At 45.8% G+C, this 14,802-nt stretch overlaps 1 protein-coding gene across 1 annotated transcript in view; it reads right to left on the bottom strand.

The window, feature by feature from the left end:
- skia (v-ski avian sarcoma viral oncogene homolog a) overlaps positions 1 to 14,802 on the bottom strand; it is a 109,897-nt gene that overhangs the window by 36,035 nt on the left and 59,060 nt on the right. The window contains exon 2 of the mRNA XM_072449340.1: positions 2,459 to 2,554. Within this exon, the coding sequence (XP_072305441.1) occupies positions 2,459 to 2,554 (96 nt within the window). The remainder of the gene's footprint in view (positions 1 to 2,458; positions 2,555 to 14,802) is intronic.

A 14,802-nucleotide genomic window follows, 5' to 3' on the forward strand; every position in this document is an offset into this window, starting at 1 on the left:
CCTGTCTAAGGGGAGTGGCCTCCTGTCTAAGGGGAGTGGCCTCCTGCCTGAGGGGAGTGACTCAAATAGTCCGTGTATAGTGTTAGAGGGTCAACTGTGAGCCAACGTGCTTGTTTCCGAGTCCTGGAGACGTACGGTCCTGCAGAGATAAAATTCTGCAGCCGATCACCTCAGTGTCATGGTGAAGGGGGGGGGGCTGTGACTTTCCTGAAGTCCACGATCATCTCCACTGTCTTCTGGGCGTTGAACTCCAGGTTGTTACCGCTGTACCAGGACACCAGCAGCTCCAGCTCCAGGAAGACAGACTCATCCCCGTCCGACATGAGCCCGATGAGGGTGGAGTCGTCCACAAACTTGATTAGCTTTATGGAGTCATGGCTGGAGGTGCAGCAGTTTGTGTACAGGGAGAAGAGCAGGGGAGAAAGTACACTGCCCTGTGGAGCTCCTGTGCTGATAGTCCAAGTGTCTGAGACATTCTTCCCCAGCCGCACGTACTGCCTCCGATCCGTCAGGAAGTCAGTGTTCCCTCTGCAGGTGGAGTCAGTGCTCCCCCTGCAGGTGGAGTCAGTGCACCCCCTGCAGGTGGAGTCAGTGCTCCCCCTCAGGCAAGTTGAGCTGGGAGAGCTTGTCCTGGAGCAGAGCAGGAGGATGGTGTTAGGTTGATGGCGTCGTCCACAGACCTGTTGGCTCTATAGGCGAACAGCAGGGGGTCCAGCAGGGGGGGAGGTGAAGGACTTTAGGTGGGGGAGGACCAGGCGCACAAATGTCTTCATGACTACAGACGTCAGTGCCACAGGTCTGTAGTCATTAAGTCCAGTAATCCGGGGCTTCTCTGGGACAGGGACAATGATGGACGACTTGAAGCTGGGACATGGCATTACTCCAGGAGGTGTTAAAATGCCAGTGAAGACAGGGACCAGCTCGCCTGCACAGTGTCTTAAGGTGGCTGGAGTGACACCGTCTGGTCCAGCAGCTTTTCGGGGGTTTAATTTCCGAAATAGTCTACTCACATCATGTTCGTGAACTGTGAGAGGGGTGGGGGAGGTGGAGAGGTGGGGGGGATCAGGGTTGGGTTGGCAGAGGTGGCCACAGTGGTGGAGGGGGTGGTTGTCTCAAAACTTAAGCAGGAGGTGTTGAGTTCTTCGGACAGTTTCCGGTCGTCTGCAGCGTGGACCCTGCCTCCACACAGAAGCGGGGTCGTTGTTTGAGAACTGCTGTTCTGAGATCTAGCTCTCGACACCTAAATCCATACTTTGCCTCTTTGTAGCGCTCTCTATCTCCGGCCCTGTGTGCTCCTTCTGACGCCTCAACTGCCTCAGTTTTGGTGTGAGTTTATCATTGTTGATGGTGACTTTGGTGTGAGTTGGTTTAATGCTGTCCTCACAGAATCTAATGTATGACGTCACAGTGTCCGTGTATTCATCCAAACCATCTGTGGTACCGGAGAAACCTCCCAGTCTGTAATATCCAAACAGTGATCCAGTGTGTTCTGCTCTCTAGTCGGGACTTTAATAAACTGTCTGTACTTTGGTAGTTCATGGCTGAGATTTCTATTGTAAAAATCCCCCAGGATAATACACAAGAAGTCCCGCAAGGTCTGCTCCACAATCTGGTTTGGGAGTGAGAGCTGCGTCTCCTGCACATTTGTGATCAGTGGGATGTAAACAGCAGCCAGGATGAATGAGGCCAACTCACGTGGAGAGTAGAATGATTTGCAGTTTATGAATAGAGATTCAGAGCAGGAAAGCAGTGTTTGGAGATCACTGTCACATCTGAAGACCAGGCGTTGTGGATGAAGAAACAAACCGACAAACGGGAGAGATCCCTCAAAACAGGAGACGAACCGTAACACGAGGTTATCCATCTGCAGCGCCATCTTGGAATAATGAAGCACAGCAGAAGCACAACCGAAAGGAAAAGGCTTGCAGCGACTTAGTTGCTGTCGCATGAATCCACATCATTTAATCGCATCAAGTAATCGCATTTTAATACAGATTACAATGAATTGTTCCAATAAAAACAAAACAAAATCAACTGTAATCCTAAATAATTCAAATCATGATATTAAAGGTGTCTTGACTTCTGCTTGTCTCCATGGATATGTCATTGCTTAAGCTGGATTGTTCCACAGTATGGCATTAACCTGTAGTAGTGTACCTTTAATTAGGACCCAAATGATGGGGCAATGATTTTCCCACCTCTGTCCAGCTCTTTCTCTGTTCTGGAATATTTCAAACTTTCCCATCTAAACTTTGATTAACACCTGAGCCACAGTGTTCAGCCGCTCTCTTCCTCCTGAGGCTTTGGAGAATATTGATCACCTCAGGTCCTCAGAGGGATCGAGTTACTGCGCTCTGGGTAAGTGATCCCTCTGCCGACAGCGGCTCGTGTTTCTGCCAAATCTAAATTTAAGCTCGCGCCTGCTGCAAACACAGGCTAATGTTACGGGACATCTCACCTTCTGGGACAGGGCCAGGAGGACGTCATGCTGCTCAGGCAGTGAGGAGCATAAGTCTTCATGTTTGGGCTTCTTCAGAGGGACGGGCTCTGGCACCTGGGACACACAAGAGGACAAACATGAGCACTTTGGGTGCTCTGTGCAGGACACAGTGCTGTGGGTGCTCTGTGCGGGACACTCTGCTGTGGGAGCTCTGGGCAGGACACTGTGCTGTGGGAGCTCTGGGCAGGACACTGTGCTGTGGGTGTCACTTTGGATGCTCTGTGCGGGACACTGTGCTGTGGGTGCTGTGAGTGCTCTGGGCGGGACACTGTGCTGTGGGTGCTCTGGGCGGGACACTGTGCTGTGGGTGCTCTGGGCGGGACACTGTGCTGTGGGTGCTCTGGGTTATTTTTGACTTGAATGAAGAGAAGTGTTTTAAGCTCCACTGTCAGACGCCCATAAACTGTCTCACTCTATACATTTAGAAGACTGCAAATGTTTGTCTCACACATCATATGGAACATAAAGCGCTTTCACTGGAGAAAAGAGTATGTAACGCTTTGACTTTGTCCTCATTCTACAGGACATTTGGACTTTCCTCTGCTTCCACCGCCTGGTCCTGTGGGTGGACGTGTGCTGGGCCCCATGTCCACAGAAAGGGGCCCCATGTCCACAGAAAGGGGCCCCATGTCCACAGAAAGGGGCCCCATAAAGCACAAAGTCGTCCTCCTCAGCCTTCTGTCTTTAGAGAGCCACACCCTGAAAGTGACCCAGCTCCGACCTCACATGTGGAGGAGGGGTCAAACACACACACACACACACAGTTATGTCAGCAGAGTTGTTTCCTCAAATATACGTTTAAAACCACCGTCATTTACAATCTCCAACAGCCGATCCTCTTGTTGCACAGACATGCTCGATTCGCCCGGTTTAATCACAAACGGGTTGTGGATCTTTCACGCACGAGAAGTAGAGCTCAAACTCTTGTAAAGGTAAAAGCAGGTGATCGTGCAGCTGCTGGAGAGCGCTGGCCCAGGAGACGTGTCCTCCAAGATCCTGCTAATGTTTGGAACATGTCATATTCATCGATCCACTCACCGCTGCAGTTTTGAAGGTTTCATCGCCTTGTTAGCTTTTACCCCACATATTATGCAGAGCGGACTCTGTGCGTGAGTTTCACCTTTAGCGGCAAACCCGTATTCAATTCCTGGTATTGTCTATTCAATTTAGCTTTCTTTTTCTTGGAGGTCGTGAGCTCTTCGTCTGCTCCTCGTCTGCTCTTGTCTGGTGTAGTAGACGAGACCCAAGCACCGGGCAACCAAGTCTCAGAGCCAAACAGTGGAACAATGATTTATTTTAATGTCCAGACCGTGTCCTGATCGTGTCCTGACCGTGTCCTGACCGTGTCTTGATCGTGTCCTGACCGTGTCCAGACCGTGTCTAGACCGTGTCCTGACCATGTCCAGACCATGTCCTGACCGTGTCCAGACCATGTCCTGACCATGTCCAGACCATGTCCTGACCGTGTCCAGACCATGTCCTGATCATGTCCAGACCGTGTCGTACAGACCGTGTCCTCCTGATCGTGTCTTGACCGTGTCCAGGCCCTGTCCTCCTGACCATGTCCTGACCGTGTCCAGACCGTGTCCAGACCATGTCCTGACCATGTCCAGACCATGTCCTGACCGTGTCCAGACCATGTACTGATCATGTCCAGACCGTGTACAGACCGTGTCGTACAGACCGTGTCCTCCTGATCGTGTCCTGACCGTGTCCTGATCGTGTCTAGACCGTGTCTAGACGGTGTCCTGACCATGTCCAGACCATGTCCTGACCGTGTCCAGACCGACCGTGTCCTGATCGTGTCCAGATCATGTCCTGATCGTGTCCAGACCGTGCCCTGCTGACCGTGTCCTGACGTGTCCTCCTGACCGTGTCCTGACCGTGTCCTCCTGACCGTGTCCTGACCGTGTCCTGACCGTGTCCAGACCGTGTCCACTATCTCACTCTGGAAGTCCATGTGCTGTGTCCAGGGTGTGTGAGGAGCTCATAGATCAGTGAAGCTGCATTACACCACTCTCTCACTGAATCCAATTCACTACCGTATTTTCCGGACTATAAGTCGCACAGTTTTTCATAGTTTGGCCGGGGTGCGACTTATATGTGATATTATTTCTTATTTTCACACTTGCAACTGCATTTCACACTGACAACCACATGATGGCGCTCTAGGCTCTAAGTGAAGCAGAAGAAGAAGCTGCTCTTCCTATGGAGTTTGTGGAGTTGTTTAGAAGTGACGCAGAGGAAGATGAATAGATTGAGTGATTTGGGGTAAAACTGATGCTGTGGTAAACGTGTTAGCATGTTCTTTATGCTATAGTTATCTGAATAACTGTTCATATGTTACGTGAACATCACCACAACACTGTCATCCACAGGGAACTAAACATCCCGTGTCTCATATGTCCCATGGAGTGATTTATTTGTGTTTGTTTTAATCTTTTTAATAACATGTTCTGAAATGTCTGGGATTCTTGGATTAGTTTAGCAGTTCAGATTTCAGCCTTAAAACCCTCTGGATGCGTTCATCACTGTGGTTCCACTTTCATTCTAAAGTCCCTTTTTTGGAGGCGGGGCTGTTTCCTGTCTCTCTCCTTTGTACAAAAAATAATAATTCCAAGCAAAGTGTTTTTGCTCAAAGGTTGTGACAGATGCAGCCTTGACGGCCTCTGGCCCCAGGAGGGAACCTTCATGAGCTCTGTCTGCTGTGTCCCTGCTCTGGTCCTGCCTCTGGTCCTGCCTCTGGTCCTGCCTCTGGTCCTGCCTCTGGTCCTGCCTCTGGTCCTGCCTCTGGTCCTGCCTCTGGTCCTGGCCCTGGGGGGTGTTGGGCTCGCTTGATTCCCACGGAGAGACATGCCAAAGTAAACTTGCCGAGAGGAAGCAGATCCGTGTGTGTGCAGCGAAGACACTTTCCACACACATTTAATCACACGCACACACGCACACACGCACACACACTGTTTTCTTGTGTAAATCGTGTGTGAGCCTGAGAGAGCTGTTCACATAGCTGTTCAGAGAGAGCTGTTCAGAGAGCTGTTCAGAGAGCTGTTCAGAGAGAGCTGTTCAGAGAGAGCTGTTCAGAGAGAGCTGTTCAGAGAGAGCTGTTCAGAGAGAGCTGTTCAGAGAGAGCTGTTCAGAGAGCTGTTCAGAGAGAGCTGTTCAGAGAGCTGTTCAGAGAGCGCTCGCCTACAGCACGTCACACTGGTAAATAGATGTAGATGTATCTGAAAGTACACGGGGCATTTCCTGAATCAGTAAAAGAGTGTGGTAAAGTTGAAGAAGAGGTCAGCGGTGTGCTCGGACGGGTCACTCAGCTGTCAGCAGCTGTAAACATGTCTTTGTTGTTCCTCAGACCAGGGCTGAGCAGGAGACCACTCCCACTAGAGACCCTTTAAAAGTCTGTGCAGAAGTGCAGTACTGGTACTGTATACTTCAGCCAATCAGGGGCAGGGAGAAGAGACAGTTACACTGCACAAAGACCTGAGCACGTTAACAAATGCTAGTGCCGGGTGCAGACCAAGCCCCCGGAAGCCAAGATGGCCGCCATTGAAGCCTATGGAGCTGCTCATTGGCGCATGGTTCCAAAAAAGTTTTTTAGTTCCGCATTACTTCCTGAATACTGGTACATCTCCTCCCACTTTTGTGACATCATCGCCGTGAGGCTTTGGCGTCGGGAGCGCGCACGTCACAGCAGCGTGAAAGACTCAGAACAGTCAACACGGACTTTTGGAATGATTCGGCTTGAAATATTCTGTTTACGTAACGTATAATGATGAATTGTTATATATCCATCTATAAATATACATGTATCATGTTGTAAAGCTCTGATATTTAAGAGAATTATAAAGAAGTGTTAAGATAAAAAGTCTGGTTTAATGACAATGAATTACATTTAGAGGTCGAATAACGTCCTCATCATTTTCTGTAGTTTTTGGTTTGGGTATTTATTTTGTTATTAACTTTTCAGTTATTTATTTACATAAAATAATTTGACCAATATGCATTTTTTATCAAATGAGAAGAAGTATAAAATATAATCATCGATTCTGTTACATAATTGAGTTAAGCAGTATTTAATTATATTCACTTTTTCCTTTTGTGTCGTTTTTTTATCATGTCAATCTTTAATAAATACAAAACACATTTGTTTATTAATGTATTTAATAAGAATAATGAACATGAATGAACTTGTTCAATAAATGCAAATCTGATTATAACTACAAATGATAAATTGATTTTAGCCACAGTTTGAGTTGAGTTTTAAAGCTCCAATGAGTTTTAAAGCTACAATGTGGGAGTCCCTTGTGTACTGTTCATTATTATTATTATCATCATTATTAGAATCAGAAAAGGTTTATTGCCATTGTCAAAGAAAAGAATTCACAAACAGTGGAACTTGCTTTGGTGATTCAGTGCAACATAAAAATATTAACAATGATAAAACAACCTGTATAAGTTAAATAGAACAAACTGAATAAAATAAGATATTCCTTTATTGTCACACATGGGGAAATTTTGTTGTTGCAACACAGTAGATACAGAGGAAAAGGACAGAAAACTTATAGGAAGTTTAAAAAACACTTAATAGATCGATCTTAATAGAAGAACTCTTATAAACAAAAACTCCTACAGACAAACCTCTCATTTCCTAATAAGGAATGGAGGGAAAATAGAGATAAAGATAAAATAAAAACAGCGTAAGACAAAATAATACTACTAATAATGGTAAAATAAACACTCTTTTTACATCAGTTATATGCACATGAATGTGACATTATTGCGTTAAATACTGAATATCTCAGTATTTAACAAGACTTTGTTTCCATGGCTACGCAGTCTTCTGTACTTCAGTAACTCCTCCGTTCAGCTCCATCGTTTGACTGAGAGACAAACAGAACATGTCACAGCTTTAGATTATACAAGTCATAGAACATAGACTTCATATGTTTGTCCTGAAGCTGCTTTACACACATGTGACACAGGAGTGTCTTTTTTGAAGAACAATTATCATTTAGTTTTTTGGGTCATAACAAAACAGACATTTTATAAATTCAAAGTACTGATTCTACACTGTTTACTTTTAGTCGAGGCAGAAGTTATTATTAAAATACCTTTGCTTTGGAGTCGTCAGGAGTTTACTTGAGATGACTCTGTGTCTGCAGTGACCTGTAGTGACCTGTAGTGACCTGCAGTGACCTGTAGAGCTCTGGACAGCACAGACAGACTAAACTCACTGGTCAGCACTGAAGATGAGAAAGATACTCATTAGAACATTGATATATTCTGCACATTTAACAGAGAAAAGCTGGAATATGTTATTGACACATTTACATTTCGCTCTGTAACACAAAAGTTCCTCTTTTCACATTCATTTTTAAAGCTAGAACCAAAAGTCATTTACTTATGCATAAGTTTAAACCTTAGAAGTTAGAACATAACTGACATGTTTGCTAAATCTCTACATATTCCATGGAAGTAAATCCATGACATTCCTATAGAAAACAAGCGTGTGCTTTGCTGTTTAAACACAGCACACGTCATTATTAAATGGGTAATAAAACCTCAAATGTGGTCTCAGCCCCTGTAAGTACAGCACTGAAACTTTTACATACGTTTACATTTATGTGTAAGATATGACCCATTTCAGCAGGTTATATTTGAATTATTGGTAGTTTTTTATAGCACATAATACAAACATCACTTTATTTCCCTTCTTTCTCTAGTTTTCCTTGATCTTTGCTTAACCTCTTGTCTCTTAGAACATTTAGTAGGAGAAATAATTAGTTATTTATTTGCAGAAGCACGAGCCATCATGACGTGTTGTTGCATCTTTGTGTAGCTAAACTTTAGCTTACGTTAGCTCGTGTTAGCTCGTGTTAACTTGTGTTAACTGTGTAATTGTTGTTTTACACTTCATATGGAACAATGTGTGAAACGTGAGGAATGACAAACAAACAACTTACGTGTATCGTTGGTCTCGTCTCGTCTCTTTCTTCTGCTTGTGTTTAGTTTCCGTCACATGTTCTCCTGAGGCTCGTTCATGAGGGTGACGTGCGCGCTCGGTGCGCGTACACCGTTCACCGGAAGGTTAAAAATGTATTTTTTAAGTATTTTAGAAACAGTTGAAGAGTGAAATTCCTTCTATTTTATTTTTAGACTAAAAACAATTTAGCATGTTTGGTAATTTTAGAGGCCGAACTCTTGAAATGGTCCGACCAAAAGGCTGCATTCTGCGAAGTGGCCACTACTCAATTTGGAGCCAGAGGCAGAGGGGGCGTACCCTATCCAGATAATATAATACATCCATGGTGCAGACGTGTTTGCGGTTAGCATTGCAGTGCAGGCTGAAGCGGGAGGCAGCCGCTGCTCCCTCGAGTGTGATGGACCGTGACAGCTCCAAATATCAAGAGAATAAGGAGGGAAGTCTGACTAACAGCTAACAGAGAGAAAGAGAGAGAGAGACAGAGAGAGACAGAGAGAGAGACAGAGAGACAGACTAACAACTAACAGAGAGGAAGAGACAGAGAGAGAGACAGAGAGAGAGAGAGACAGAGAGAAAGAAAGAGAGAGAGACAAAGAGACGTACTAACAGCTAACAGAGAGAAAGAGACAGAGAGAGAGAGACAGAGAGAGAGAGACAGACTAACAGCTAACAGAGAGAGAGACAGAGAGAGAGAGGTACAGAGAGAGAAATATATATAGAGCGAGAGAGACACACACACACACACACACACAAACACACACACACAGAGAATAACGGCTAACAGAGAGAAAGAGAGAGAGACAGAGAGAGACGGAGAGAGAGACAGAGAGACATAGAGAGAGAGAAACAGAGAGAGAGACAGAGAGAGACAGACTAACAGAGAGAAAGAGAGACAGAGAGACAGACTAACAGCTAACAGAGAGAAAGAGAGAGAGACAGAGAGAGACGGAGAGAGAGACAGAGAGACATAGAGAGAGAGAAACAGAGAGAGACAGACTAACAGAGAGAAAGAGAGAGAAAGAGAGAGAGAGAGACAGATAGAGAAACAGAGACAGACTTACAGCTAACAGAGAGAAAGAGACAGAGAGACAGAGAGAGAGACAGACAGAGAGACAGATACAGACTAACAGCTAACAGAGAGAAAGAGACAGAGAGAGAGCGAGAGAGAGAGAAAGAGAAAGAGACAGAGACAGAGAGAGACAGAGAGACATAGAGAGAGAGAGAGAGAGAGAGAGACAGACAGAGAAAGAGACAGAGAGAGAGAAAGAGAGACGGACTAACAGAGAGAAAGAGAGAGAGAGACGGACAGAGAGAGAGACAGAGAGACAGACTAACAGCTAACAGAGAGAAAGCGACAGACAGAGAGATAGACAGAGAGAGAGAGAGACAGAGAGAGCGACACACTAACAGAGAGCGAGAGACAGAGAGAGAGCACCAAACACTGCGCATGTTGTATTTTGTGGAATATTGTGTGGGACGTTCATATTAATATAATAGTGAAAAGAGTTGAATTGATGGCGAATAAAGAAATAATGCAAAATTAATTGACAATAGCAGCAAGATTCACATGGGAACAAAAATTATGTTATAATTACAATGTGTGGACAAGCCGTCTACACGCTGTTTACACGCTGTTAACACGCTGTTAACACGCCGTTTACACGCTGTTTACACGCTGTTTACACGCTGTTTACATGCCGTTAACACGCTGTTTACACGCCGTTAACACGCTGTTTACACGCTGTTTACACGCTGTTAACATGCTGTTAACACGCCGTTTACACGCTGTTTACACGCTGTTTACACGCTGTTAACACGCTGTTTACACGCTGTTTACACGCTGTTAACATGCCGTTAACACGCTGTTTACACGCCGTTAACACGCTGTTTACACGCTGTTAACACGCTGTTTACAAACTGTTTACACGCTGTTAACACGCTGTTTACACGCTGTTTACAAACTGTTTACACGCTGTTGACACGCTGTTTACAAACTGTTTACACGCTGTTTACACGCTGTTAACACGCTGTTTACACGCTGTTGACACGCTGTTTACAAACTGTTTACATGCTGTTTACACGCTGTTAACACGCTGTTTACACGCTGTTAACACGCTGTTAACACGCTGTTTACACGCTGTTTACAAACTGTTTACACGCTGTTAACACGCTGTTTACACACTCTTTACATGCTGTTTACACACTGTTTACACGCTGTTTACAGGCTGTTAACACGTTGTTTACACACTGTTTACACTCTGTTTACACGCTGTTTACATGCTGTTTACACGCCATCTACACTCTGTTTACACTCTGTTTACACGCTGTTTACATGCCGTTTACCCGCCGTTTACACAGCGTTTACACACCGTTTACACTATGTTTTCACACTGCACTGCTCGTTTTCTGTGAAGGAGGGACTTATAATGTCCAAAGTGTCAGAGGTCCGGACGGGACAGCACTGGGATCCGGATCTGGACCGGAGTCCGAGTGACCTCGGGAATACACCAACCTTTACATCTGAAACACCAAATGTACACGTTTCCTGTGTCATTTTGATGTAGTTCTTTCTTTTTTGGGGCCATAAATCTCTTACATTGCAATTATTTTACGATGAAATTAGTTGACAATTATCTCACTAATGATGATAACCTTAATAAAATAACAAAATCCCAATCCTTCTCCCCCTCTAAGGCTGCACTCCCCGCCTGTTTCCCCTGAGCCCCAGTCTGGCATGGGTGTTTGGGTTTTATCACCATAGAAACCGCCATAACAGAGCAGCACGGCCAGGCTCTGCTCTGCAAACAGCCTCCACCTACAATCCATCACTCAGTCCACATGCCACGCCTTTTTCACTGCCGTGTTCCGAGGATATGGTAGCACCAGCACACACAGCAGCACAGGAAGAACAAGCAGCACAGGGAGAACAAGCAGCACAGTGTTTACACCGTGTTAACAGCGCGTAAACAGCGTGTAAACAGTGTGTAAACAGCATGTAAAGAGTGTGTAAACAGCGTGTAAACAGCGTGTTAACAGCGTGTAAACAGTTTGTAAACAGCGTGTAAACAGCGTGTAAACAGCGTGTAAACAGCGTGTTAACAGCGTGTTAACAGCGTGTTAACAGCGTGTAAACAGCGTGTTAACAGCGTGTAAACAGCGTGTTAACAGCGTGTAAACAGTTTGTAAACAGCGTGTCAACAGCGTGTAAACAGTTTGTAAACAGCGTGTAAACAGCGTGTTAACAGCGTGTTAACAGCGTGTAAACAGCATGTAAACAGTTTGTAAACAGCGTGTTAACAGCGTGTAAACAGCGCAGGGAGAATAAGCGGCACAGGGCGAACAAGCAGCACAGGGAGAACAAGCGCAGAGGGAGAACAAGCAGCTCAGGGAGAACAAGCAGCAGAGGGAGAACAAGCAGCAGAGGGAGAAAAAAGTAGCAGAGGGAGAACAAGTAGCACAGGGAGAACAAGCAGCACAGGAAGAACAAGCAGCTCAGGTGTTCTCCTGCTGTTTTCCTCTTGTTCTCCTGCTGTTCTCCCGCTGTTCTCCTGCTGTTCTCCTGCTGTTTTCCTCTTGTTCTCCCGCTGTTCTCCTGCTGTTCTCCTGCTGTTTTCCTCTTGTTCTCCCCCTGTTCTCCCGCTGTTCTCCTGCTGTTCTCCTCTTGTTCTCCTCTTGTTCTCCTCTTGTTCTCCTCTTGTTCTCCTCTTGTTCTCCTCTTGTTCTCCTCTTGTTCTCCTCTTGTTCTCCTCTTGTTCTCCTCTTGTTCTCCTCTTGTTCTCCTCCTGTTCTCCTCCTGTTCTCCCCCTGTTCTCCTGCTGTTCTCCCCCTGTTCTCCCCCTGTTCTCCAGCTGTTCTCCTGGTGTTCTCCTGTTCTCCTCCTTCAAGGCGGTAGAGAAAGGGAGAGAGTGTACTTGAAAGCATGCACACTGTACAGTGAAAGGCCGAGTGGGAGGAGAGCGCGCAGACACAAAAGAGAGAGAAAAAGCAGAGGCGGAAAATATAAGAATATAACAGGGCGGAAGGGCGGGGGCCGCAGAGACGGGAGAGAATGAAGAAAGTCTCAGAATGGAAGCAGGAAGCCGCCTGTGGGCTTAAGTGCACGAGGCTGTGGCTCTGCAGCGCTGCAGCCGGACTGAGCCTCAGCCACGTCGCTCACACTCAAGAAAAATACATAGAGGTGAAGCTCAGCTTTGAACTTCACACACAGGAATCCACCGCTGTCATAGCAACAGTGAGTGTAGCATTCACCACAGCAACACCACACAATGGTACGAGCCCACTACAGCAACAATCACAACCTGAACAATCAGATCATGATACATTAGCTTTATGTGGGTGAGTGTGAGTGTGTGTGTGTGTGTGTGTGTGTGTGTGTGTGCGTGTGTGTGTGTGTGTGTGTGTGTGTGTGTGTGTGTGCGTGTGTGTAGCTTTGAGTGCCTTGAATGTAGAAAGTGCCGTGACTTTGCATTAGTCATTACTATTATTATACTACTGTAGCCACAGCTGCCCTGGGGTAGACTGACAGAAACAAGGCTGCTAATCTGTACAATTGGCCCCCACTAAAACACTTTGTGAAGTGTTTTGTCCAAGGACAAAACAGTTTGTCCCACAACATGTTTCAATGCCGACCAAATCTGATCATGATCTGACTTCTTATTTCAAAATGTATTGTACTATGTCTTCAAAAGAGTTACTTCAAATTAAACACACACAAATCTGATCTCATTATTCGATTCTACTGCCATGTCAAAGGACTATTGCTATATTCATGCTTATTATTTGAAATGTGACAAACAGAAGTGGTTTGTTCCCTTCACAGACGTCCACATGTGTCGCTCACTCACCTCATGCATTTCAAGCAAGTTTTGCATTCCCGGGTAAAGCTAACACACATTAGCATGCTAAGGGCACACTTCCTGTTTGCCTGAGAATAAAAGACTCTATACATAGAGAAAGAGCTCTCATTGTACTAGAAGAGCTGCTTTTACAATATCTCTGTATCAGATTTAACCTTATTCCAAGCACAAACATCAGCTACAGACTGAAGGTTCTTTCAGACTTTAGAGTTGAATAATGGAACATGTTCTAAGTCTACTGTAAAAAAAAGAATTAGCTTTTATATATTTATTCTGAAGTTGAACTTTGTATCAGTTTTCGTTTCTTTAGATATGACCCGTACACTAATCTGAAAAGTGAGTTGCAGTGAAACCTACAATAAAATCCAGACTCAGCTCAGTTTGAAGCTGCTACAGCCACAGCAGCGCTCGTCTGGGTGGGCGTTTAGACTCTACTATTGTAACACATTGAACATACAAGACACAACATACAACAACATACAACTACACATTCAGCAGTACATCACAGCACTGCAAACTGCACTGTACACACAACCCTGCACTGTACACAGCACACTGCGCACTGCATATAAACACACACACACACACACACACACTGCACTGCACACTGCACTGTAAACACACTGCACTGCACAGCACACTACACTTATGACAGCACTGTACACACACACACTGCTCATTGCAATGTACACACACACAGCATTGCCCGCTGCACTGTACACACACAGCACTGCACACTGCACTGCACACACAGCACTGCACACTACACACACACAGCACTGCACACTGCACTGTACACACACAGCACTGCACTGTACACTACACACTGCACTGTACAGAGCACTTCACACTGCACTGTACACTGCACTGCACACAGCACTGCACACAACACTGTACACTGCACAGTGCAGTGCACAAATCACTGCACAGTGCACTGCACTGCACAATGCACTGTACACACACTGCACTGCACACTGCACAGCACAGTACACACAGAGCACTGCTCACTGCACTGTACACACACACAGCACTGCTCACTACACTGTACACACAGCATTGCTCACTACACTGTACACACACACACACACACACACAGCACTGCACACTACACTGTACACACACAGCACTGCTCATTACACTGTACACACACAGCACTGCTCACTACACTGTACACACACAGCACTGCTCACTACACTGTACACACACAGCACTGCTCACTACACTGTACACTGCACTAACCACTGCACTGTACACGGCACACATCACTGCACACTGCACAGTAAACTGCACTGCACACTGTACACACAGCACTGTACACACAGCACTACAGCTGACAGGGGCCTTAGAGCTTTCAAAAATGCTGGATATAGCGGCAATTCTTACCTATTTTTGGGTCATTGCCTTTTAAGCTGTAGCTTCGGCTACGCTCTAGCGCGCCACTCTAGCCCTGCTTGTGCGCTGAT

This window comes from Eucyclogobius newberryi, unplaced genomic scaffold, assembly GCF_026437365.1.
Source record: "Eucyclogobius newberryi isolate DKJ021-1_F unplaced genomic scaffold, fEucNew1.0.hap1 SCAF_17, whole genome shotgun sequence".
NCBI classification, from domain to species: Eukaryota; Metazoa; Chordata; class Actinopteri; order Gobiiformes; family Gobiidae; genus Eucyclogobius; species Eucyclogobius newberryi.